The sequence below is a fragment of the Sinocyclocheilus rhinocerous genome, unplaced genomic scaffold, assembly GCF_001515625.1.
Source record: "Sinocyclocheilus rhinocerous isolate Xijiao unplaced genomic scaffold, SAMN03320098_v1.1 scaffold463, whole genome shotgun sequence".
In the NCBI taxonomy this organism is placed as follows: Eukaryota; Metazoa; Chordata; class Actinopteri; order Cypriniformes; family Cyprinidae; genus Sinocyclocheilus; species Sinocyclocheilus rhinocerous.
Window position 1 is genome coordinate 971626 of NW_015627535.1, and position 27908 is coordinate 999533.

Below are 27908 nucleotides of genomic sequence, written 5' to 3' on the forward strand. Positions count from 1 at the left end.
AATATCCACACTGGTGCGGTGACTGACTGCCACACATACTCTTCAGAACATTCGATTCATCCGCGCTGGAGCCGCGCCGACTCACAAACCACGCAAGCTAGATAATTTCGCACACAGCTGCAATTCCAGGTTTTCAAACAGAGATGGCGACAAAGAGGCAAAACTTACGGACTGCAGCTTTAAACGAAGTACTAAAATAACTAAAACTAAATAAACTAAAACAGATAGAGTAAATAAAAATTTATAAAAAAACAAAAAAAAATGCACAACAAAAAACACAACAAAATGACTAAAACTAACTAAAATGAAAATGAAAACTGAAAATATAAAAGTAAAATCTGATTCAAAATATTAACAAGAACCGGTGGGGAAACTGTGCTTAATTGTCATGAAAATAATGACAGAAAATGTTAATGGTCCTAAAAATAGGCTTCATTTTCTTTATGCAATAATTTTTTGGAAGTAAACACAGTAATGCATATATTTTTTTGTATTACAGAAATGAAAATAATGTCAAAAAATGTCAATGGTCTTAAAAATAGGCTTCATTTTCTTTATGCAAATATACATTATGGTTTGAGTGAGATTTACTCTCTTACCGGCCACCAAGTCATGTTTTTGCCAGCAAGGAAGTATCCATCCACTGTGCTCCTCTTGGTCTTCCACATGGACTGTTAGTGAGCAAAGGTTATAAATATGCCATATACAAGATGTTAAGCCATAAATGTGATAAGTAGCACATTTACTGGAGTAAAATTCAGCTACGATGCGTGTGATATTACACAGAGAACAAGAACCTGAAGCATGCAGACAGTTATTATAGAGAATTTTGTCACTGTGAAACACATCAAGATATAGCTGTGAATTTTATGATTTCAGTAAACTTACCCATAAGCCCACTGCCAGAACCAAGAGGAAGTAGATGACAAGCACTACTATATCTGTGATGGCCAGGGTGGTCGGGCGTGATGTGTCCTCTGCGGTGGGGGAAGGGGAAACATTGGGATGCTCGGTGGCAGCCATGAGGAGTTTCTCAGGTATGTGTCACTTTAAAACAACAGACAGTAGAAAATCGCTGTCATCCACACACTTTGACAAACACACTCAATGTAATGATATGAAGACGTAACTGTATGTCTTCACTGATTATACATTATCTAGCCTGTATGTGCATGTAAATGCTTTTCCAAGAATCACAGAGATACTAGGTATAAGTTACAGAGGAATGGCAAATGTTTCCCTATGGAGTGTAAAACTAAAATGAACTCCTAAGAAAGGACGACTGGGAAGATGTTTCGCAAAAACTCAAAACAGAAATGGCATTATACTCGCATTTTCTGATTTCAAATCCAAATTTGATAAAGAAACCATACAAAAACCACATTTCCTCAAAGATTTACTGCATTTAATCAATTTTACTCTTTATAGAAGAGAGAAATATATGCAAAAATGCACTCTCAGAAAAAAAAGGTACAAAAGCTGTCACTGGGGCGGTACCTTTTCAAAAGGCACACCTTTGTACCTAAACAGTCCATATTGGTACCTTAAAGGTACATATTAGTACCTAAAGTGTACATATCAGTACCTAAAAGGTACAAAAGTGTACCTTTTGAAAAGATACTTCCCCAGTGACAGCTTTTGTACCTTTTTTTCTGAGAGTGTGCTTACAGCAGCCTGCATGATAAATATTTTTCAGGTTTCATTAAGGTGTAAAGATTTATTTTAGTACTGAAGATTGTAAAAGCATTTGTATTATCTTCCACCTCAAAATATCTGAAAATATAAAGGTTTCCCACTACTTTTGGCCAGTGAATTTCCATGACTTTTCAAGTAACTGATCATAATACCGAATTAAACGTTTGGTTAAGATTGCATTTCTAAAGTGCAATTTAGAAACGTTTAAAACTAGTTTTAAAAAGAACAAGGCCTAAAAATGATCACTGTAAAATGTGAAAGGTGTTGACCTTTAGCCTAAACCTGAAAATCACAAACGGTCAGTGCTAATACTAGTTACCCATACTAATACCCAAGTATGTATACTAAATAACAAAACATATGTATATATTTTACTGATTTAGTCAGTTTTACTTTAAATGGGCAAGTAAAAGTGCAATAACAGCAACCTAAACAAAAATCTAAACTTTGTATTGTGCAGTATATAGTTCAGTATATAAAGTTGATCAAGGTGTTTGCAAGAAATAATATGAACATTTAAAAAATATATTTGTTAGTAGTAGTCCATTAGTCAATTCTAATTCTTAGTGATACTAATTAATACCCATTAATGTTCACATATGCACATTAAATATCATTCACACCCATCAAAAATAAAACCAACAAGCACACTAACATAACGAAAAGTGCTTCATCTATGCACTTTGCACTTATACATTCTGTGTATGAGGAATCACTGTTTATCATTTAAGACATTAATTCATCAAAATATTGGTTTACAGTACAATGACCAACTAACAACGCCAACCCAGGTTGTTTAAATACATTTAAGCAGAATTAAGACACATTGTTAAAGCACTTCTCCTAAACAACAACTTCATTAAAATATCAAGTCAGTCAAGATCTGACATTCACAGTCCTAATTACATTCTACATTAAATATCTTATCGAACTGCACTTATTATGATTTACAAAATCCCCAATCAATTTTGCCCCAACTTTTGACTCCATTCCTGGTTTTTGAGTGCCAAGAACAATCACACAGTCCATCCTGTAAATAATGTCCTAGACCAAATCTGATCAAATGTTTTAAAGCAATTTATAATCTTTCCCTGTACCTTTTGCTCTACTACAGACGCTTTCCTGTCCAATCTGTGCCTGAGAGTTCACCTTTATAACTCGCCAGGACCCTGGTGCTTGTGCATTAGTTTGCTACTGTACACATGTCCTTGAATTACCATAAGGCTATTACTAAATTTAGACTGGACAGGCATAGGAGTGGACAGTATGTAAGTGAACATTTATGTACTGTAAGTCTGTATGTATTTGTTTGTATGGGTATGTTTGCCTCATGTTGGGTGGTTTCTTCACCAGGCTACAGGAGAGGTCGTGCGAGCGCTCCTGGGGCTGCGTTGAGGGTTTTCTGTAGTCTGGATATCACTCAAAGCCCTCTAAATACAGCAGCACACAACAAACATATTGAAATACATAAATAACACCTTTAAACTGCATTTAAACCATGGTCACTCTTAAAAATAAAGGTTCCAAAAGAGGGTTATCATAACAATGAAACTAAAAAACCATTTTGGGTTTCCTAAAGAACCTTTCAGTGAAGTGATTCAATTTGGATATAATCTTGGAAATATTTAGCATTACATCACTTGGTCAACAATGGATCTTCAGTAGTGAATTTGTATTTTTGGTCAGAAAGGACGGTTTAACGTTAAAACACCTAATGATGGATTTGTTTCTTACAAACATGCAGCTTTTCGCTTCACAAGACATTTATTGATGCACTGTAGTCGTGTGGATTATTATTATGTTTTTATCAGCTGTTTGGACCCTCATTCTGACGGCACCCATTCACTGCAGAGGATCTTGCCCATTTCTTGCTCACCAATGCTACATTTCTCCAAATCTGTTCTGATGAAGAAACAAAATCATCTACGTATTGGATGGCCTGAGGGTGAGTACATTTTCATTTTGGGTGAACTATTCCTTTAAAATAACGCGTTGGTTACGTATGTAACCCTCGTTCCCTGAAGGAGGGAACGGAGATGTCACGTCGGTGACCGACACTGATCACAACGTGAGCATAAAAAGCCAGCCAATGCAACGCATACCAGGTTTTCACTGAGGAGCCGAGCCGGTGACCCGACCGCTCAGCGGTGGTACAGCTGCCGTAGCGACGGGACGTGACGTCTCCGTTCCCTCCTTCAGGGAACGAGGGTTACATACGTAACCGCCATGGATGACGAGGGATGCGGGGCCCTGTGCGAGCCGCCTGCGCCCCTTTTTGGTGTAGGCCAGGGCTCGCAACTAGAAGACCAGTCACCGTTGTCGTAGCACTACCCACTCAGTGAGATTGGATAACACTGGGAAAACGTACCCGTTCCACTTGCCTCCGCGTCTCGTCCAGGGACCAGACATGAAGTTTCCAGAGGTCTGGATGCGGGTACCACAGGGTGCCCCGTCTCTGAGTCAGTAGATCCTTCCTCAGAGGAATCTGCCAGGGAGGGGCTGTTGCGAGGAGCATTAGTTTGGGGAACCAGGTACGAATGGGCCAATACGGCGCCACAGGCAGGACCTGCTCCTCTTGCTCCTCATACTTGCGCAGGCCCCGCGGCCAGCTGTGTGCCAGTGCGTCCGTGCCGAGTGTTCCATCGGTCAGGGAGTAGAACAACTGCCAGTGAGAGGTTTCTGGAAAGGCAAACAGGTCTACCTGAGCGGCTCTGAAACGTCTCCAAATCAGCTGGACCGGAGACTCCATTCTCCCAGGAGCGTAGCTTGTGACAGCTAGTCGGCCGTACGGTTGAGCAGACCCGGAATGTGAATGGCACGAAGTGACCTCAGAACCTTCCGACTCCAAAGGAGGAGGTGGTGGGCGAGTTGCGACATGCAACGGGAGCGTAGACCACCTTGTCGGCTGATGTATGCAACGGTCGCCGTGTTGTCCGTTCGGACCAGCACGTGCTTGCCCCGTAAGCACCCTTTCAGACGGTTCAAGGCAAGGCACACCGCTAACAACTCTAGGCAACTGATATGCCAGTTGGGGGCCCGTCCACACCCCCGAAACTGCCCGTTGTACGTGGCCCCCCAGCCGGTGGTGGAGGCATCCGTGTAAACCACAGCATGCCTGGAGACCTGTTCTAGGGGCACTCCTGCCCGGAGAAACGCAAGGTCTGACCACGGGGTGAAGGTTTGACGACAGGCCGGTGTAACTTGGACCCGGTGAGTGCCGCGCTGCCACGCCCACCTCGGGACTCGGCCATGAAGCCAGTGCTGAAGCGGTCTCATATGAAGCAGCCCCAGCGGTGTAACTGCCGCTGCAGCTGCCATATGCCCCAGGAGCCTCTGAAATTGTTTCAGTGAGACCGCTGTCCTGCCTTTGAATGAATTCAAGCAATTCAGCACCGACCGTGCACGTTCCTCTGTGAGGCATGCTGTCTGTTCGACCGAATCTAACTCCATACCGAGAAAAGAGATCCTCTGCACCGGGGAGAGTTTGCTCTTTTCCCAGCTGACCCGAAGACCCAACTGGCTGAGGTGCCGGAGCACCAGGTCCCTGTGCTCGCCAGGGACAGCCCGAAGGGCAGGACCTTGTACTGATATGCACGTCCCTCGAATGCGAACCGCAGAAATGGTCTGTGGTGCGGAAGGATCGACACATGAAAGTACGCGTCCTTCAGGTCGATCGCTGCAAACCAATCTCGGGGACGGATGCACCCGAAGATGCATTTCTGCATCAACATCTGTAATTCTGAAGTACAGTGATTATCGACACTGATGCGTTGACTTAAAGTCCCTTTAAGGCAAGTCATGTCACTCGGCGGCCATCTTTGACATGCCTCTCGGCATGCAAGTGCAGCTCCTATCTCTTTGAATGGGGAAACATCAAATTCTCCAAAACTGTTCGTCAAGCTTACGATTAAATTTCATATTTGAAATCACCAATGAAATCTGACAACAACTGTCTCATAAATGTATTTTGCGTTTGTGTTATAGCGTTAAAAAAAAGCATATTTTTCAGGCTAGACCAGCCAGTGCGCATGAGCAGTCCTAAGCCCGCATCTCAGAACTCTGAATGTTTCTATAGCAACCAGGACTTCTAACTGCAGCTGCAGTGATGCGCTGACTTTACCGATTAGTGATTGGCTCTTTTACTCAGAAGGCGGGGCTCCCTTCGATTGAGCGGCCATATTGAGCATTGCATTTTTCCCCCATTCAAAACTATACGAGTGACATGTCTTGGGTATTCTATAGTCTTTGGTTGACTGAAAGCCCACACATACTGGTAAAAAATGTATAGCCTGAATGCACTGTAAGTCGCTTTGGATAAAAGCGTCTGCTAAATGCATAAATTATTTTTTTAAATTAATTATATATTATTACATACACCTCAAAACATTAGATTCATCCGCGCTGAGGAGCCGTGCTGATTACACAACCCATGTAAAGAAGATAATTTTGCAAATAACTACAATTGCAGGTTTCAAGCAGAGATGGCGACAAAGAGGCAAAACTTACGTAATGCAGCTTTAAATGTTCTTCATGGAAACATTGATGCAAATAAATAACCTTTAATTTTAAGAGTGTACACAGCATATATCAAAGTCTAATAATTTTGATTATTAAATGAAAAAAATTAAATATCAGCTAGTATTCAATGAATATCAGTCGTACATCTATTCCACAATGAAATGCATGCCTTTCTTTATTGTGCATAGTGCAACTTTCATTTCTTTTGATTTAGCAGTGTTCATTCAGTGTTGCTTTTTGTAATATACATTGTTAATGTCTGTTAACTAGTTGTGTTGTAAGGGAGCAGAATGTGCATAAAAACAGCCCTCAAGAGAGCTGGGAAGGAAGAGTGACCTATTTTTTGCCACCTGTCTGTGTTAAAAGCCTCAATATATTTCTCTACTAGCATTCACCTCATTTACTAGATTTTCATGAAAATACCCATCAAGTCGTCTAATACAAAACCTACCTCAAATTTAGTCATGAACTCGGCAAAGATACCGAAGAAACTCTCTGTGGTGGTGGCCTTTCCATCCTCACCGAAGAATGATGCGACTTTGCAGAACTCTTCCATTGCCCGCTGCTGCAGAGACTCCAGAGACTGCACTGCAGGGTGACTGTTTTCCAGAAACCCCTACATGCAAGTAGTTAAGGTGGTTTGTTATGAATTTGGCAGCTATCAAGTATATTCAATGGTTGAAATGTTCATATAATCTTGTCCTGATGGGTATCTGAGCTGGATCTGCTTGGAAAAGTCTTACAGTTGCAAATATGGCACAGTGAAACCTTGTAGAAGACATGCTAAGATCATATATAGTCAATTTGGATGTTTTAGTGGGAGGATACACTCATAACAATGGCAAATCGGTCCTCAGCAGTGGCTGGCATCTTCTGGCAGGCTAAACGAATGTCCTGGATTGTGGCATGTAAGTCGTTGAAGTCAGAAGTGATGTTTCTCTGATTCACTGTGGAGACCAAAGCAATGAAAAATATGAGAGAGATCTGACCTCTGCAGAACCTTTTATGGAAACAAAAAAACAACATTAAATGGGAATGCTGCTCCACATTTTGGACAAAACTTGATGAGGAGCACCATGGATTGTGTAAATTAGTGTTTGAGAGAGTCTATAGTCTCGGACTATGAGACATCACTGAAATTCGGACTGCATATGAGTCTGGGCACTCAAGTAGTTCTTCACCTTTGGCTGCTTGTGGTACCGTCTCAAGCTCCTTCCCAAAGTCCAGAACCTCGGGAAAATGCTGGCACAATGATTTCACCAGGATATGCAGAAATGTTGACTTTCCATCCACTGTTTTGGTGGTGCTAAGCTTCAACCAGGAAAATGTAGAATTACATTTATATAATGTTAAAAATAAATGCTATCTATATAGAAAATACACTTTACACAAATTATCGATCAACCCCATGAACTCATCTGCAAAAGATGCATACACAGTGACGAGGCTTACTTCAGTGAGAAAATTGATCTTAAATCCAGTCGTTTTATTGGTCTTGGGTTGGCCGTTATTCAGATAATTCCCCATAGCCAGAACAAACTGGAAAAAAAATAAGGAAATTAATATACATGCCATGAAAGGAAGATCATATTTATCCAAAGTGTGCACTGGCATAGTATATTTCAGCCTGCCACATCAACAGTCCTTTATCTGTGAAAGAATTTCTTTGTGTGTTTGTTTTCAAGACTTTATGATTATGTGTGCCTGGGTAGAAACTAAATGACTTGGTGGAAATGAAGGAATTATACCTCCAGAATCTTGGCCAATTTTTTGCTGTTCTTGAGATCCAATGAAGCCTTGAAAACACAGTCGTAGGCCCCCCTCATCTCCTCTGTTTTCTCTTGCAACATAGTCTTAAAATGCAGGCTTTTCAAACGGGTCTTATACTCTGGCACAAATAGCATCTGAATATATACAATATACACAAAATACATACTATTTATACAATATATATACAATATACAAAAGCACATATATTGTTAGAATTATACTAAAATTAAATTCAATAAAAAATAAATAATAAAAAAATCCAACTTTACATTTAATCATAATATCAAATGCAACCCCCAGAAAACTTGCTAAATCAAAATAATCATAATTTATTCATGAAACTCTGTCATTATTTGTCATGTACCTGTAGGACAAACTGATCGGGCTCACTGAGTTTGCTTGGGTCGTCTCTGTACTGCTCGTATTGTCTAACCTCATCATCGTCTGGTGCATATAGGAGCAATTGTTTAATATGTGATGACTCTAAACGTTCACTCGACATCGTCATCAGCACCTGGAGTAGCTCGCTTGGTGACAGCTTCAGATGGGCAATCAAAATTGCTATAAAAAATGGTAAAAGAGTCTTAATAACAAAGTGTACAAGGGTGTGCTTATAGGCTAATGGCTAAAAGCTAAGAAGCTTGTAGTCTAACAGCTAGGACAGTTAGCCAAAGGAGCATGCTATTATCATGTCTAATTTAAAAACCAAAAAAGCACGGTAGCAGAGCAAGACAAAAGAAGGACACATGTATAAGTTAATACTTGACTGGGAAGCACACATCATCTACATCTACATAAACATCATCTAAACATTTACAGGTAAACTCCACTGAACTCTTACAAGAGCACAAATTACCATTTACAGCCCATTACACTTTCGTAATGCAATGTATTTCCAAAAAGGACATTTAACTAGAAAAATATATGAAGCATTGTTTGCTACTCACAAGCATTGTAGGCTTTCTTATGGGAGAGAATCTCCACCACATCTTTCTTCTTGAAAGTCTCCACCTGAGGTGAGGGCTCTGGAAGAGAAACTGAGACAGGAATCATAGCGTGAGTGAAAAGAACTTGTGATGGAAAACATTGTGTCAAATGATTAAAGGATAGTCAGGTCCAATGCTGCCTTAAAGTCCTCCAGGGAAGTTCTTACATATGAGCTTGTAAGTGATTTTTGTTGGAAGTGACAGGAAAAAGTAGTTGTGTCACACAAGCCTGCCTCCTCATATACTGGAATAGTAGGCTCAGCCTCAGACGTAACGCCCACGGACTGTTGGCTGAACGTCGGATACATATAGCACACAAAAAAATTAAAACTTCAAGTTCTGAAGTTGTCATCTGATTGGTTGAATTCTACAGGACTTCTGGTAGGCGTTCTTTAACGGTCCACCTGGAAACATAGCAGTTGTGATGCCAAACCCCCTAATGGAATCAGAAAGCCGTTGAGATTATAACTGCGACAATGATCGCTTATCGGGATCAACTAAATGCTGGATTTTCAAACTTATGTTAAGTTCACGGCAACATTGTTGCAATAAACTTGCATGACATTCTTGCATCAATTGAACACCGGTCTGTTACTGTAGGGACATAGACTTTACATTTTCACTCCCCTAAATGTGACGCTGAACAAAACGAACTGTGATTCATTGCTTGACATATCTGTCAGAAGTCTTCTTGTGCGGTCCTTGGCCAATGAAAGCTGCTATGGAGTCCAGACCTTCTGGCGTCAGTTTGAAGTTCTGGCTATGTGAGACTACTGGAGTAGTGCTTTCTGGCAAGCTTTATCATCATTCTTCATCCAAAGTAAACAAAAATAATTTGTACAGCCAACATTTGGAATTAAATCTTTGTTATGACCAATAACATTATGCTATCACCATTATAAATAGACAAACTGCAATCAGAAAGTCTGGGAAGAGGTTTTCCACTGCCAATCACTATTGTGGTGATTGGCCATCTTATAAGACCATAGAATCTTCCTCTATATCTTGTTTGTCTTCCACAAGATGTGCTACAAAGATGTTATCTCAAGGTAAGAGTTTCCCCCCAACTTTCTTCTTGCAACCCTTTAGTTTGAGCTAAATTTATTAAATGTGCAGGCTATTGTTGTCTCAGTTGACTCCTTCAGAGCTGCCGTAGGCATCTTGGTGTCCTCTTTTACTATGGCACTTCTTGTCTGAATACTCCGATTTGGAGGACAACCAGTTCTAAGCAGATTCACAGGTGTTCCTCATTTCCTCACTTTAAATGATGGACTTCACGGTGCTTTTAAGTATTAGAAGACACAGAAATTGAGTTCAGTACATTCTACAATCAACAATTCTGCCACATTCTACCTATGGACCAGGTCGCCGTGATTTTGCCAAGTAAGACATGTTCCTGGATCAACATCTTTTGTTGATCCTGGATCAACATTACTGTCCAAAAATGCAAACTTAACCCAATCCCCACCCCTAAACCTAACCTTACCCATCATTTATTCCTAAAATCAGAGGGAAATGATAGCTGATTAACAAGGGTGTAGAAGCACCTAATCCTGATTGTCAGCCTAAAACTGACATTTCCTGAAAAGTTATCTCTAAATTCTGTTTGGTTGATTGGAATGATGTTCCAGGATCAACAAGGATGTTGATCCAGGAACATGTTGTACTTGGTCAAATCACGCTCACCCTATGGGCCACACTGTATCTTTTTCTTTGAAAGATATAGAAAGCAACTCCCCTCTCAACTGGTGAACAGTTTATTTGTTCCCTTGGAAATGATTTATACATATTACTTTTCTCACATTTTACTCACCAGGGCTTTTTTGTGTCCCAAAATGAAGCTCCAAGTCTAGGTATTTCACCATGTCACTTAGCTTGTCATAATCAGAGTCTTCTTCCAACTGCAGTGAGAAAACACATCTGTCCTTATATTGTTCGTTCTAATGGACTGAGACAAACTAATAATGATGGACATCCTGAAATGTTCCATCATTACAATAGACCAATATATGTCTCATATAGTATACTACTTTTTTTCATGGTCTCCTCCAACTATTACTGGAGAATTTAGCATTGTCAGTTTGGCTCATGCAGTGCCATCTGTTTGAAATTGCAAATATAAGTGACTACGAGATTTAGATCTCTGTGACGTGTGGGGTGGGGCTGAGAGCCGTCACAATCTTCTTTAGCTAAAACTGATGCAAAACATCATCAAGATTTATTGAGTCAGCCAGCCATTTAAGACAAAGGCATTTCACACAAACACTCAGCTTATCATGCTGAAACTTCTTACCTGTCCCCAAATGGTTCCCTCAGAATTTTCCACTTGTTCCCATCGTAACCGCTTTACACTCATATGACTGGAATCTGATTTTTGTGGTGAGGCCTTTGGGAGCGGAGGAGGCATGCAAGGTGGGGGTAAAGGTGGAGGAGGAGGTGGCTCCACAGTGGAACCTTCATTGGGGTGGTGAGTTTGAGGTTGGGGTGTACTTGGTGATTGCGTTTGGGACTGGGCCTCATGGTGGCTGTGATAGTGATGGTGGTGACGAAGATCGTGGTACATGGGTTGCGGGCTCTGTCTGGCCTGTGCAATGGGGGGAATCTGTGGGGTTGAGCGATGTTGTTGCTGCTGCTGAATCTGCTGTTGCTGCTGAGCTTGCTGCTGCTGAATCTGCTGTTGCTGAAGCTGTTGCTGCTGCAGAAGCTGTTGTTGAAGTTGTTGCTGCTGCTGAAGTTGTTGTTGCTGCTGCATCTGCTGTTGCTGCTGTTGTGAAGGATGAGGCTGGAAAGTTGACAGAATCTGTTGGGTCTGGTGAGGTTGGTGGGGCTGGTGGATCTGGTGGTACTGAGGAGCTGACTGGATTGGCTGAACCTGGTGTATATGTTCAATCTGATGAATGTGGCGGGTTGGCGGAGGCGACTGGATCAGTGGGTAGGCTTGATGAGCTTGATGCATCTGGTGGTGGTACTGTTGCTGAGTCTGCTGAGATGGTTGAATAGCTTGAGCCATGTGTGTCCGGTGCATTTGTCTGTCCGCCCTCTCCAGTCTCTCGATTCGTTCCATATGCTCCAAGCGTTCCAAACGCTGGATCTGCTCCAATCGGTCAAGTCTATCCATGGAGCTTGAGAGGTGAGCCTGATGACTCTGATGCATCTGATAAGCATGGTGTACTTGTTGATCTGGATGCAAGGGTTGGGGCTGCATGTCATAGATATGTCTATCCGAGAGTTCCTTTCTTTCAATCCTATCAAGCCTATCCATGGAGCTAGAGAGTTGAGTCTGAATAGTCTGGTGTGAGTGATGGCTTTGGTGCACTTTGATAGACTGAGACTGGCGACTTGGTTTATTTTGATGGATTGGATGCATCTGGTGATCCTGTTGCACCTGGTGGTGTTGATGAACCTGGTGAGCTGGATGAACCTGATGGTGCATTTCGTAGATTGCATGACTGGGGATGGGTGACTGGTCTATTTCTGGAGAGGGCATAGGGGGCAGAGACTGATGCATCTGCTGCTGAGATTGCTGAGGGTGGCTGGTTATTGGCTGAACAGGAAGCGAGTGGTGCTCCTGAAGGACTTGGGTCATCAGCTCATCACGTGTGGGCAACACCTTGTGAATGGATTGTCTTTTTGGAGGGGGGTTAGCTCTTGGCGGAGGTGGCGGAGGAGGTCCCGGGTGGCGACGGAAGGTCAACTGTCGGGGTGCATGGTCAGGAGTGAATCCAGCAGTTCCTCCTCTACCTCCTCTTCCTCATTCTGGAATGTCATCTGGACAACATCCTGGAGTTATTTTGAAGTAAAATATACAAATATCATTGAGTTTTTGCAATAGTCCATTGAAGATTAGCCACTGTACTTGTCAAGCCAATGAAGCATTGTCAAAACAATAAAAGCAATATATCAAGTCAATTAACCATTCTAATATACAAACCTCTTCATAGTCATTCTCTGGTGACAGGAAGTCATCCACAGATAACTGCTGTCCTAGCTGTTCGCTCAGAACCTCCATAAACAAATCTGTGTCAGGGGTACGGGGGGGACGTGAGAAGGTGTAGCGCTTCTTCCGAATGGGTGGACTAGGGGGGTAGTCCGGAGGAGAGGGTGGAGAGAGAGGTGGACTGTCTAAACTGATGTATGGGTTGGACTCAGCACTGGTTTGAGAGGGAAGACCTGGAGGGTAACAGAGGCACTGGGGACTCAGTGAAGGCTCCTGCATCCAAGAGTCAGGTTGTGGAGGAGGTGGTGGCGGTGGTGGAGGTGGTGGCACAGACTGCGCTGATGCTGATTTGCGGCTACCTGAGAGATGAAGATGGAAAAACAAAGGTTAAGAAGATAAAATGTCTCTGACATTAGATTCTGCCTCAGATGAAATTCCCACCTATTACACAAAGAAACTACAAGGACTTTCTAGAATTCACAAGCCACAATGCCAATAAAAAAACGTATAAGTACACTGACTGTACCTGAAGTGGCCCGAACAGATGGAGAGGAAGAGTGTGCCCTGATGGACTGTGAGGAAGCGTGCGGGAAGATGTCTACGTTAACCAGAGTTTCAGGAGCTGGAGGAGGTCGAGTCTTTAGGGATTTGGATCTCTTCCCGGCATAGACATTCTCCAGCTCAGCATACACAGCTGACAGCTAGATAGAGCACAGGGACTGTGATATTAATATAAAGACAGTGTACTTGCTCAATCATTTCAATGTTTGTAAACCCGTAAAAATCAAAGAAGAGCGCTCACATTAGTCAGATTGTTGGGCGTCTCTGGTAAGGATGTTCCATCCCCTGATTGCCTCTCTCCAGGAGTCAGTCGCATAGGTGCCAACTCCACTGGCTCAGTGCAAATCCCTCATGAAGTAAGAAAATAGCACATCAACTCATTTCAATTTGCTAAGAAAGCTGCCGTTTTTAATGATGGTACATGATGCCAACAATGCTACAATAATGTCTACAATGCTGTTTTCATGATACATAATACTAGTTGTGAAAGTTGATACAATTTCACTACATATATAGGTAACTAAATATGTGTATGTCAAAGTATGCCCGCATGCCAACTGGAGTCTGCAGACCTCCTGGTGCTAGGTGGCTGGTAGAAAATGAGAATTTTGCTAAATGTATGAGGTCTGTCAAAGTTAAAATGTTTAACAGTTATTTTTTTAAACACACTTTGTGAGGCTAGTCGGAAATTATGAGATCACCACTTTTTTGACTATAGACAGCCCTAGTTTTATAACAGTAAGATATCAATGGCATCAAAAAATTGAAAATCGCTGTCCTATGTTATAATGTGTAATACAACATAGTGTTTGAAGATAGCTTACCCATGCCCAGGTGAGTGCCGATGACCAGATCATCTGAGCTGCGTCCCCTCATACTGCTCCTGTAGGTTGTCCCCGTCACCTTCATGGAGCTGCTGCGCCTATGAGGCTCATGGGCTGGAGGTTCAGGTTCTGCTGTTGGCACTACCAAAAATAAATACATGCAAGCATACATATGTATGTACTTATATTCTATACAGATTGAAGAGGAACGACAAGACAAAGTAGGGCTCACGTGTAACTTTATAGCCAAGGAAGCGGGAGATCTTGTTCTGGCAGTGTTCCTGCTCCTCGTAGGTCAGCAGCTGGTAAATAAACTGCCAAATCACCTGTTTTGCTGGGGTATCCAACACAGGGAAGATATCCACAATCAAAGTGTCTACATTTCTAAAAGGCGCGGAAGAAAAAGGAATCAAATCAGGTTTCACACAAAGTTCAGGAATGAACTTTCTTTTTTCTCAGAGAAGCAATGGAAACATTTCCATCTACTTCTTCTACTTCCATCTTCTTTCTGTCTTTCTTTCTTTCTTTCTTTCACTAAAATATTAATGGTATGTCCTTCACCTGTGCTGGAAGAAGGCCTCCAGGGCCTTGCAGATGGTGTATCTCTCTTGGAGTGTGAGAAGGTGCTCAAGCTGCTGGCTGAAGGTGCGACCTTGTACGCGGATACTGGGAGGCAAGATCTCTGCGACCCACTGCAGGGAGCTTAGCACAGGAGCACGGGAGCGGGGAGAAACCTCCAACAGTTCGGGTTCGGTCACGGTGAAGGCCGGCAAGCCGTCTTCAACCACCAGGCTGGGCATTGCCCCACTCCCCTGAAGCATGGACACAACCTTCTCATGTGAACAGCTCCTGAGAGAATGTACAAAAATACGAAGCATATAGATTATGATTATGATTATGAACATGAAGAACCCATCATATGCATAATAATAGTAATGCCTGCTTTAGACTTTATTTCAGTTCCACATTAGGTTAAAAGCAATGTATTCCAATGCAACCCAACCACAAGCCTCACCTCATGTCCAACCCATTGAGAAACAGGATGCGATCTCCAGGTTTGAGACCCGCCTTCTCAGCAGGGCTCCCTGAAGGAGGAATGGCAACAAACCAAGCAGAAATAACTACTGACAGCACATCATATGGGCTCATATGGACTGAGAATAAGCTGTGCTCATGAAATGCCCTTTGAAATGACGTGAGATCTGTAGTCAAGATTGGGTGTTTGTCACATCCTGCCCAAGAATGGATGTCTGTTTTTGGATTTTGAGGGCTAGATGTGGGAAAAGTGTGAATCTAAAAGGATTTGTGCTAGATAAAAACAGAGCTCTACCACCTGTGCCCCTCTTACTCAGCTTGTGAAGAGTCTTCTGTTGTGTGTTGTTGTTTCTCTCTCTCTCTCTCTCTTTCGTCTCCTGCTGTTCTTGCACACTGCCAGTTTCTGTCGCCTAACTTTTTAATGGCCGCCATGAGTCAGAAATGACAGAACTTTTATGATTTCAGCATTCACGTCATCTGCTTTAGTAATATGTCTGATAACTGACTTCACTTGTTTCAAGTCCAAAATATATTTTTTCATCTTTCTAAAATAGCATTTTTTTTTTGTTAAAATAAAATAAATGTGCCACAAGACACGAGCCCTTCCCTCATGAAAACAAAAGACAATGTTTGAAAATACTAAGAGAATAATGTTGTTGTGTTTAATCTTAATTAAATATTAAATGTTTCAACATCAAAATAAGACACTTAAGTTATAACAATATTATAAATAAAATTTTGGATAATTTCATACCTGGTATTACAGAGTCGATCCACACTGGAGCATGGCCACGCAGAGTAAACCCGAAACTTTGGTTCCCTTTGTACACCCGTACTGTCCTAGTGAAACATGAATACAACCTATAGATGTCAAGCAGAACATCTTGAATCTTTATATAATGCAGATTAACTAATATAGTTGTTTATTAAACTAATATTCATTTTATATTATTGGAAAATATCTATATGATATAGATATAATAGATTTACATACATGTATATAGTATCCATAGAAATTAAAAATGTGGCATAATGCATGTTTTTTGTCATAGTACAAGAGTGTAATTTTACTGAACAGTGACAAAACGTGTTCTGCCACTTTTTATCTCAAATGTCACAGATATTATATAATCAATACTGTTTGTTGTGTTCTCTATAGTTTGTGTTATTAATAGATACAGTCAGACAAGCTCTGAATGTCTTCCACTACAGTCATCCATAATACAGTCAGATCCTGTTACTGATTATAAAGAGCTCTTCTTCCACAGACTTCATTACCTTTCTCTCTGTGGCTCAATGAATATCTATGTGTATATGCGGTCATTATGCAAATAGCTAGCAATTCTTGAGTCCAATAAAGCCACACTTTCAGTTTTCCACATTATTAAAAAGAAACGACACCTGCATTGCTGGAGACATATCATTAAGTGTGTATTGTACTAATGATTGACAAGTTTTCACATCCTCCCACCTTTTCCTATTTATGCATCGGGCACTAGCTTAACAGAGAATTAATTCATGCTTGTGAAATACTGTACACAAGAGTAGTAATGTTTAAAGCATAATATAGGCTATAATGAGGAGGATGAATCTTAATGATGTGTCATATTTACGCTCACACATACACAAGTGTCCAACAGCATGTCTAAAAATAACATGAATTATAAGAGTGAAATATTACAGTGGCATAAAATCTACATCATTTACAGCCTACAATAACTGTGAAATTGGAAATCCAACAAGAAGGGATGAATTTCTTTAAATCAATGCATCAGTTAATCAATTTATGTATGAATTTATGAATTAATCTAGCTATCCATCACCCATCATTATATTTATATGAATCTAATTAAGTAACAAAAACAAATGAAGTAAAACGAATTAAGTAAAAATTCTACCACATAAGTAACAAATACAAATTCAAATGCCAATGCAAAAAAAGAGAAAAAAAACAGAAAAGAAAAGAAAAATGTGCAGCTGTTCCCAGTGTGACACTTCCACTGACCTGCGTGTAGAGAAGGAACTGGAATGGCCTGCGATGAGTGAGGTGGTCTTGCGGAGGCCACGGGCAGGAGGCATGACCACTTCTTCATTGGCGGTCCGGGGCACAGAGCTGGCTCGAGTGGACACAGACAGCAGCCGTTCGGGGTGGTCTTCGCTCCGGCTGCGCCGTAGGCGATTGTTCCTGTGCTCGCTGAAGCTTCGGCCCCTCAAGCGACTGATCAAACTCTGAGAGACCATCTCATCAAAGCGCTGCCGGTGCTTCTTAGGGATGAAGATCCTGACAAACATGGCACACACACAGCAGATGGAGTCACAGAGGAGAAACTGTTCAGGCGTGTGAACATACTCTCATGCCTGCTGAGAGAAACACTGAATGGAGACACACAGGCAAATGGAGGAGGAGGGACGGCTATGAGAAAGTCTGCTATAATTACACCAGATTACGGAGATGTTTGTGACCTGCTATGAAAGAAAAAAAGAGCTCATGTGATGCAATGAAGCGTTTGTTTTCTGTCCTGTGAAGAATGGTGGGTAAAAATATTCTGTTTGATCAACTTCAAAAGCTAAGCAGGTAAGCAGGTGACTTCTAAAAGATGTCTGATGGGCATTTTGAAGTCCTGAGAGGATGAATGGTTAAAGTGAAAGAGAGAGTGCTTTTTAGCCCTTTGTGAAATAAGCCCTCTCTAAATTTTTAATTCTCACCTTCCTTTAAAACCAAATCCAAAGTTATAAACATCTTAATTTTCTTCTAAAATATGACCTGATCAATTCTTGACAGCTATTGTGAGATTACAATTTGACCAAACATAATACATGTTTTGCATGCTGCCTATCAATGTCATCAGTATATAGTGTAAAAGTATTAAAAAAAACAATTAAATGTATCATATATAACCAAATTAATATATATTACCCATTATACTATTTTGACTCGAAAATTAGGTTATCCCATAAAAAGAAATAAACCCATGCATCATGAAGGACAATGTCGCAACACACAGCATCAGGAGGGGAAGCACAGCTCAGAAGCAGCTCAGTTCTGGGTTAATCTCCCAGCTGCAATCATCTCAAACACTGCTTAAGAACTGCTTTTGCTTCAGAACACAGATCTTTGGACAACAAGTGGCGAGCCAACACAGTATCAAAATTGTGTACTGTGCAAAAACAAAAAGGTCCTCAAAATAAAACATTAAAATTGACTAATATTGTCATAAAGAGCATAGACCGAACAATAACAATAAATATTATACAAAACATAAATATTATAAATATATTTTAATAACAATAATCCAGAGACATCAACAACAAAAGATATTAAAATTTTGTCTTCTGTAAAAGTGGATAAGGGTGTTTATTTAGCCATTCTATAGACCTTATGCGTCAGAGAAACAAGTGCGCAGCCATCTTTAGAATTTTGTCTTTGAACTTCCGTTTTTGCAGTAGCTCTGCAGCATCACTATTGAAGAATAATTAGCTGGTGAAGTGGATTTACTTATTGTAGAGTTAATGAAAGTTATCATGAGCATTGTTATATTTGAAACGGATATCATAACAAATGTCAGTAGACCGGGAACATTTTAAAACGAGCGGTTCATTCATAAAATCGTACGACCTTACCTTCATGCAGTGGAAATACAAACGGAAGACAGAAGAGCACTGAAAAGGGGCAGGCCTACATAAGGTCTATAATTGTGCATAATATTGTTAGTTGCATTTTATTATTTGCATTTAGCATTGTTATTTTTTTTAGCATTGTCTGATCAGAACAGAGCAGCACCCTGTTTTTGAGTCATGACCAAACTTTTGAGAACCACTGAATTATCCCTTTAATGCATCTAATCACAACACCATACTGAGGTGAAGCTTAGATCACAACCTGCAATTTTCACAGTTGTAATTGCAATTGTAAATACAAACATTTCAGCCATTCTATACACAACTTATGCTGGTTTTCTTGCATCTGAAGAGCTCAGGGCCCAGCAGTAGTACTGAGACATTACAATCCAAAAAATAAACAAAACTAATACTAACCTAAAACTAATATCTGTAAGATTTTAAATCAAATATGATCAAATCAATAGTGTACTCAAGTACTACTGCACTGTGGAAGTTTTACAAGTGCGTGCTCTTATCAGTGAATTCATTCACGAAAGTTTCCTTATTCAACGTAAATCCACAGTTCTCTCAAAGTTAACTTTCATTTAGTTCAGGATGCCCTCAATTAGAAGGAGGTCACAGGAAATCTAAAATTAACCCCGAGTCAGAGAGGGGAGGGAACGCACTTTTCAAAATGAATGAAAGTGGGAATGAAGAACGTATTCAACAATCTGAAATATAAAAGATGTCTATTAACACAAGCAAGTGATCTCTAAACCTATTTTAGTTCATCTTTGAATGCCTCTACTCACATTAACAAAGCATGCCATGCATTTACAAACTGATTAACATTCTCTTAACAAGTCTTAAATGACAGAAAATTCATTTTTAAAAAAGCAAGCTAAACAACAAGGCCAAATGAGGACTTAATACGATTTTAAAGTAAAATGACAAAAACAAATAGAAAGAATTTCACAGTAGGTCTAAAAGCTTTAATGTCTTTTCTATTTGCTCCGTATCTATAGTCCAATATTGCATGAAACTGTATAAATTATAAAGAGTTACAATTTCCCTAGAAATTTGATCAAACCTTAATTTCTGAAACTAGCTTCTGTTTGATCCTAGAAGGTTTTTCTTACCGAAAACGCTTGGAGAAACCCCTGTCACGCCCCATCTCTCCTTTAAATTAAGATATGTCTCAAACGAAATGAAATGTTCTTGATCTTAGTGCAGGAGTCTTCATACAGCTGGAATAACCATTCAGTGAATAGAACAGGATAATCGGAAAAGCCATTATCTCCAGATGAGGAGATGCTTATTAGCGGCAACTTGAGGAGCGATGACGTTGCATGGATGAAGAAGGAAACTTCAGGTCACGTCATCATCGAGTCAACTTTGGCAAGATCTCCACATCTCCGTGCTGGGTTGCCTTGGGGAGTTTAACGTTAAAAAGGAGTCTACATCCAGAACTGTAGACCAGATGCCTTCAACTGCAAATGAGAGCCAAAGTCGCAGCTGCTTCAGATGTGAAGAGAGAGAATAGAACGAAAGAGAGGAGCAGGAACAGAGAGCGAGTGAGAAAATAGATACCGTCCCACTGGAAATCTAAGGCAGGTCAGCATGAGTTACTCAATCCACACTCGATCCACATAATTGTGCACGAGTTAGAAGATCCTCAAGTATCCAAGTTCAAGACGCAAAGACAAAAGTAGAGTCTGCACAGCAAACACCAACCAGATAAAAAGCCACAAAGAAACAATTCCCTCAAAATCCTTCTTGGCTGCTTTGTACCTCAGCTGGAAACTCGCAACTTTAAAGCAAGAAAGTTGTTATGTGGATTTTGTGCAAACTTCTGGTGCGTCACAGACCTAAGAGAGGCTTATTATAAGAAGTAGGCTGCTTAAAAATAGGGAGGTTCCATGGGGAGAACTGGGCAAAATTTTTGCAGGGACGGAGCGCAGCATACAAGCTAGTCAGTGCCAAAGTTGACTGAAGGACTGTGAAAATGCAGTGATATATGCCAAATGCAAGCTATATCGATAAAGATGAACTAGAAAGGTCATACTCTCACTGAGATGCTTATATGCATTCAAGCTACATGTGTCTGCCATGGGATAAGAAATTATAAAGGCAATTGCAACTTTTTAATTCAGTTTTTTTTCTCACAATTCTGAGTTTATGTTTCACAGTTGACCCGCCCCCCTTAGTTACTGTTGCTACGTCCGACAACAAGCCATGGCACTCTCACGCCACACATCATGTTCTCATGCAGTGAAAAATACATCGCTGAGCAAAGTCTCAGCTTTCAAATGTTGCCTTTTTTTTAAAGGAATTCAAACAAATACTGTTTTGTGGCTCTTTAATGTGTCGTGACAGATCACCTCAGTTCAAGTGGATCGTGAACCGATCATCTCTTCCTCTTAACTACTTATAGCACGAAATAAACATGAATGAACATCAGAAGGTAATCTTGTTTCAGCCGTGGAAAGATGTAAATACACACCATTTTTCAAGTTCAAGTCCACCAACGTTAATCTACTCTAGATTCGGCAGATGATTGGTCGGATCGCCTGTCAATCAAACTCCCAACAAAGGGTCAATAGTGAGAAAAGTCAGAATTCTGAATTGATAACTTGTGAAGTTGTGATTATTACTTTTTTTTCTCAGAATTGTGAGTTCATATTTCGCAATTCTGAATTTTTATTTCACATTTCAGAATTTTTTCTCCCAATACAGAATTGTGAGATATAAATTTGCAATTCTGAGTTTATATCTTGCAATTCTGAATTGCGAGAAAAGTCTGAATTTTGAGATAAAAATTTTCCCGGTGAGGAAAAAAAAAAATCACAATACAGAAAAAAGTCAGAATTGCAAGATGTAAACTCAGAATCGTGTGTTATAAACTCAAAAAAGAAAAACTATAAAAAAAAAGTCTTAATTATAAAGTTTATATCTCACAATTCTGAATTGTGAGTTAAAAAGTCGCAATTACCTTTTTTTATTTATTTTTTATCCAGTGGCAGAAACAGGCTTCCACAGTCTGAACTACTTTTTTATTCAATTCAAAGTCAAATCTGATCATCAATATTCAAAACTGACACCATCACCAATAGTCTGCTGCTTAAACCTCCCATAAAGAATTCTGAAGACATGCAACAAACATCCCATAAAAAGCAACTTGTCTCTGAACAATGTAAAATGACAGAAAAATCAAAGCTTTGTGCAAGTACAAAACACTTTTCTTACTTGCTAAAGAAGGCATTCATGGTTCCCGATAATACAAGGACAGGCTATCAAGGGTTAATCAGAACAAGCTGATGAAAAGTGTAAATCTAGGTATCTGGAGCAGGCTGTTCTTCTTCATAATTCACTCCTCATGGCGGTAAGGGTGATTTAAAAGTGGTCCCATATTCAGAGTTTTCAAGCATATAACTTCAAAAAATAGCATGCATATTTGATAAACAATATTTTATGCAGTAAACCTCACGGATATAATTCCTCACTGGTAGCGAGAGGCGGCTGCTGTTAAAACTGCTCCGTCAGTATAACTGAACACATTTCAGCTATGAGACGCATCAAATTCTCCTGACAAAGACCCTCATCAGCGAGAGAGAGAACTGACACCTGCAAACCTATGAGCGGGAGACTTCTTATAGTGTATACTTTCACAAAATATAATAATATTAAATCTAATAATAATAATTACGTAAAAATAAAGAAATAATCTAACAATATTAAAATCTAATTTTATTTTTCTAAATCTGTCATCTAATTGTTAATGATTAAAGGGAATGATTAAATACTTCATAGATCATAGTTATTATAAAAGTTATTGATGAAAAATATGCAAAGAATTTTTGTATTTTAAGCTATAAGCATGTTGAAACTAACTAAAAAGACAGATATAGTCGCCCTAATCTTTTAAAGCATAAAGAGTTTTTAAAGAAGGATGGGAGGGAATAGCCAGCTCATTAAAGATGGCCGCCTGTAATGACATGGCAAATTTATGTTCATAAAGCTGCTTTATAAATAAATAAATTAATAATAGGGAGGCGGGTCATGTAATTTGACTTATGAAAGCTCATTGATACCTGATGCTGTCAATCAGTTGCTGGTGTTCCTCGGTGAGCAGTATTTCTGGAAGTGTAGACGCCAGACCTTCAACATCCCTCTCATTTGCATACTGCTTCAGCAAATCAAACAGCCTCTCTTTCACCTCAGGCTCCTCCCCTAAAATCTCCTCAACCTATAAAAATTCAAAACAGACCATTTTAACTTCGCCAACACTGGAGTTTGAAAGTGCCAGTGAAAAATATTGTGTGATGTTTAACCAGCCCAAACTAACTTTTCGAGGTTTGAGTAACAGTTTAACAATTTTTGTTAACACTTTAGTTTAGGGACCAATTCGCACTATTAACTAGTTGCTGATTTGCATGCATATTACTAGCATATTGGCTGTTTATTAGCACTAATAAAGCACAAATTTATGTCTTAATCTGCATGACCATATTTTAGATACTCAATACGACCCCATACCTAAACATTGCAACTACCTTACTAACTATTAATAAGCAGCAAATAGGGAGTTTATTGAGGCAAAAGTCATAGTTAATAGTGAGAACTGGTGTCCAAACTAAAGCGTGACCCAATTTTTCCATGCCCCTTGAGACTGACCTTCTTGTTGAACTCCAGAGCTTTGTGCTTGCGGTCCTGCCTCAACATGTCTCCGCTCTGATAGGTCTCTTTCATGCTGCTGCTGCTGCGTTTCTGCCAGCGGTTGATCCGCAGCACACCCAGACGCAGCGTACGTCCCTGAGAGGCCTTGATCATGGCCGCCGCCGTCTCGTGCTGTTTCACTGGAATCCCATTCACCTCCATCACATAGTCACCTGCTCGCAGTCCACTCCGGCCGGCTGGAGAGTTGAGCATGCAGTCCTCCACCAGCAGGGGACTGTCTCCCACTATAGTAAAGCCAAAACGACCATCAGGCCCCGGGGCAATGTCCATCTGTGGTGGTAAAGTGGATAAGGGTGAGTGACACTGGTTTGCGCTACAGAAGCAAAGGAAAATTAGGAGAGATCTGAATTTTCTTTAACAGAACAAGGGTAACTTGACTTTATATATATACTACTGGTCAAAAGTTTGGGATCAGAATGATTTTTAATGTTTTTTTACAGGAGTTTCTTATGCTCATCAAGGCTGCATTTATTTGATCAAAAATACAGGAACAACTTTAATATTGTGAAATATTATTATGATGTAAAATAACGTTTTTCTATTTTAATATAAATTTAAATGTAATTTATTCCTGTGATGCAAACCTGAATTTTCAGCATCATTACTCCAGTCTTCAGTGTCACATGATCTTCAGAAATCATGTAATAACATTTTGCAAGATTACTGTTTTTGTCTGAATTTTTGATTAAATAAATGCAGCCTTGATGAGCATAAGAGACTTCTTTAAAAAAAACATTACAAGTCTTACTGATCCCAAACTTTTGAACGGCAGTGTACATATTATAATGATATTATATATAATGTTATTTTTTAAATTATTATTTTATATATCTACGCTACTGTTTAAAAGTATATTTATCAAGAGACTTTTATATTACAAAATATTTCTATTTCAAGTAAATGCTGTTCTTTTGAGCTATCTATTCATCAAATGTATTTTCCATAAAATGTTATTACTAAAAAAAAATATTTCCGTAAAAATATTAAGAAGCACAACTATTTTCAACACTGCAAATCAGCATATTAGAATGATTCTGTGGATCATGTGATTCTGAAGACTGGAGTAATGATGCTGAAAATTCAGCTTTAAAATCACAGGAATAAATTACTGTGCATTTATTATATGCATAATATATAATGCATTTTAAAATATATGCAAATAGAAAACAATTATATATACAATTATATTTTAAATTGTAATAATATTTTCACAATATTACTGAATAAGAGACTTCAAAAACCTAAAACATCTTAACTCAAAATTACTTTATTTATTTTTTTATTTTGAGGAAAACAATTTTTTGTTGCAATGCCATTCATACATTTTTTGCTTGACTTAAGTGTCCAAATACTTTTTAAGGCAACTGTATTTATATAGAGAGATAATATGGAGGCGATTTTGGACATTTGTTAAGAACTCGCTTTTCTATTTAATAATCAACCATATGAACTGCTTTTTTCTCTTGAATTACGCCAAATTAAACCAAATTTAGGTCAGTTTTGTTACTGTTTTGTTGACAATATATGGCACGTCAGTGAAGAAAAACTGGCCTGTTCAATTCTAGACACAACGCCAATGCTGGGCGGCACAGTCTTGAGGGTCTGAGCCAGAGCAATGAGGGCTTTGGTGCTGAGGGACGAGACGTTCTGCCCATCGATCTCCAGAACCTGGTCGCCTGGCTGCAGTCCGGCCATGTAAGCGCTGCTGCCCTCCACCACAGAGAGGATGTAACTGGGTCCATCTCCACCCAGCTTAAAGCCAAAGTCCTCTGGCCAACCCTGGTTATTTGCTGGAAGGGCCAGTTCTGGAAAAAGCCAATACATGAGAGATAAGTGGCAAGTAGTCTTTATTCAACTTAATTTAGCCTTTATAAAATAAAAATGTATTTAATGAAATCTTCTTGCTATATTTGTTTACTTACTTAAAATAAAGTAAAATAAAATAAATGGGAAGACTTTCAGAATCCCCATTTCTATTAAAACCAAATCTACTCCCTTGCATTTACAAAATATCAGACAGAGAACAGTTCACGCATTACGTTTGCAGCACTTCATCATATAGCATACTGTAGTTGTTGTAATTGAATTTGTGACCTAAAAACAGACGGGCGAAAAAAACGGTCAAGCAATTACGCACCAATATTCAGTGGGAAATCTCTCAGCACGTTAGGGTTTGGGTCTGTGGAATTGAAGAAACATATTAATTTATGTATATAGAGAGAGAGAGAGCAAGAGAGACGGATAGTGTGTCTATGTATGTACAGTATATATATATATATATATACACACACACACTCTCTATCTCCATCTCCAAAATATACGTTCTTTAATAAAATGAACAGAAAATATAAGCCTATTTTTCTCATTTACCACCTCACAGAGCTCCATGTTCTGCTTTATGAACTTACAGAAATCTTTGGAGGCACTGCGGGATCCCGATCGGCTTTGGCGAAGAGAGAAACGACCCTTCTGGCTCTTCAAAAATCTTCTCATCATGGTTTCTGGGTCTCCTGTGTGGAAGTCAAGCTGTAAGAGGTCACGTCAGGTCAGCACCTCATCACCCTCCTCAACAAGTCACTGCTCCATCATTACCAAAAGCAATCAATCCGGCAGGTTTAGCCTCCATCGAGGATCCTCTGATGAGGATATCAGTCCAGTGTAGATCGAGAGAGCGCTGTCAAGCTCTCTGCAGCCATGGCTCTACATCTCCAATAAGTAAGTCCAGTTCAAACTGTCTTGCAGAGCACGGAGCAGAAATCTGGGACAAGCTAGCTGGGTCTTTTAATGATTCTTTTGCAAGAAAAAGGTACAGTGAAGCCCCATTTTTCTATAAATACCTCCCTCTCCCTCTCCCCCTCTCTCTCTCTGTGATGCTGGTGGATTGGGCCCTCTCTCAGGGCTGAGGAGTGACCCAGAAACTGCCTGTCAGAGCAGCAAAGGACGGCGCTCCGATTACAGATCCTCAGAGATGCTGTGGTACAGTTAGATGTAGTCTGGTACATTTAACTCCAACTCCCCTTCTAAGAATCTGATCCGGTATCATTCTTCCAACTGTTCCTTATTCAAGCACAGTCTCAGAACAGCAGGAATGGTTAACCTCCAACACCGCAGTGATGGGTATGATTTAATATGATATTAATAGCATTTACAGCATGACGTCAGAAAGTAATGAGGAGATCTGTGGCGCTCAGGGCTGGTAGTCAGAAGGTTGCTGGTTTGACCTCTGCAGAGAAAAAGCAACCCAACTGTGCCCTTACACTTAGGTTATGGTATATGTGACCCTGGACCACAAAACCAGTCATAAGGGTAAATTTTTTGAAATTGAGATTTATACCATCTATATATCTGAATAAATAAGCTTTCCATTGATGTATGGTCTGTTAGGATAGGACAATATTTGGCCGAGATACAACTATTTGAAAATCTGGAATCTGAGGGTGCAAAAAAAATCTAAATATTGAGAAAATCGCCTTTAAAGTTGTCCAAATGAAGTTCTTAGCAATGCATATTACTAATCAAAAAATAAGTTTTGATATGTTTACGGTAAGAAATTTACAAAATATCTTCATGGAACATGATCTTTACTTAATATCCAAATGATTTTTGGCATAAAAGAAAAATCGATAATTTTGACCTATACAATGTTTTTTTGGCTATTGCTACAAATATACCCAAGCGACTTAAGACTGGTTTTGTGGTCCAGGGTCACATATGGAAGTAAATAAAGTACTTTGTTTACTTCCCTGTAAATAAATAACTTTGAATAAAAGGGTGAATCTCCCAAAATGTGTAAAAAACAATTTGGTCACAAAACAAAACATCAAAATTAAATAAATAAAAAAAATACCTAAAACAAAACTAAGTATAACTAAATAAAAATAAAAGTAAAACAAAATGATTTTAAATACAAAAACTAAAAACCAAAATATATAAAATGTAAATAAAACAAAAACAAATTAGTTTTGAAACAACAAAAATAATTTAAATTCAAACAAAAAAACTAAAATAAAAAAAATAAACTTTGTATTCAAATTTTAAATACAAAAAAGTATATAAATTTTTTATAAACAAAAATAAAACAAATAACAAAACTAAAATTGAAAAGTAAAATAAAATAATTTAAACTATAAAACAAAAAAAATTAAGGCAATAAAATAATGAAAATATTTTTTTTACAAGAAAATGAGCTTAATTGTCAAAATAAATAAATAAAGGTCCTAATGTCCTCATTTTTTATGCAAAATA

The 27908-nt window shown here is 39.4% G+C and overlaps 2 protein-coding genes across 2 annotated transcripts in view; both read right to left on the reverse strand.

Moving 5' to 3' along the window:
• slc5a11 (solute carrier family 5 member 11) overlaps window positions 1–1053 on the reverse strand; it is a 10425-nt gene extending 9372 nt beyond the window's left edge. The window contains exons 1-2 of the mRNA XM_016539068.1: window positions 889–1053; window positions 600–671 (exon numbers count right to left, since the gene is read on the reverse strand). Of these exons, the coding sequence (XP_016394554.1) occupies window positions 600–671; window positions 889–1023 (207 nt within the window). The 5' untranslated portion in view covers window positions 1024–1053. The remainder of the gene's footprint in view (window positions 1–599; window positions 672–888) is intronic.
• A 1413-nt stretch (window positions 1054–2466) lies between these two features.
• Window positions 2467–26972, reverse strand: grid2ipa (glutamate receptor, ionotropic, delta 2 (Grid2) interacting protein, a). Its single transcript, XM_016538860.1, is given in 25 exon segments — window positions 2467–3125; window positions 6665–6829; window positions 7042–7160; window positions 7395–7524; window positions 7666–7752; window positions 7962–8117; window positions 8348–8544; window positions 8931–9020; window positions 10783–10870; window positions 11263–12693; window positions 12696–12749; window positions 12901–13265; window positions 13433–13607; window positions 13709–13815; window positions 14292–14432; window positions 14524–14675; window positions 14853–15140; window positions 15307–15376; window positions 16081–16166; window positions 17332–17607; window positions 23018–23172; window positions 23601–23933; window positions 25215–25468; window positions 25801–25842; window positions 26072–26972. Coding segments are annotated over 25 exon segments (5133 nt in total). The 5' UTR covers window positions 26160–26972; the 3' UTR covers window positions 2467–3041.
• Window positions 26973–27908: the final 936 nt, after the last annotated feature.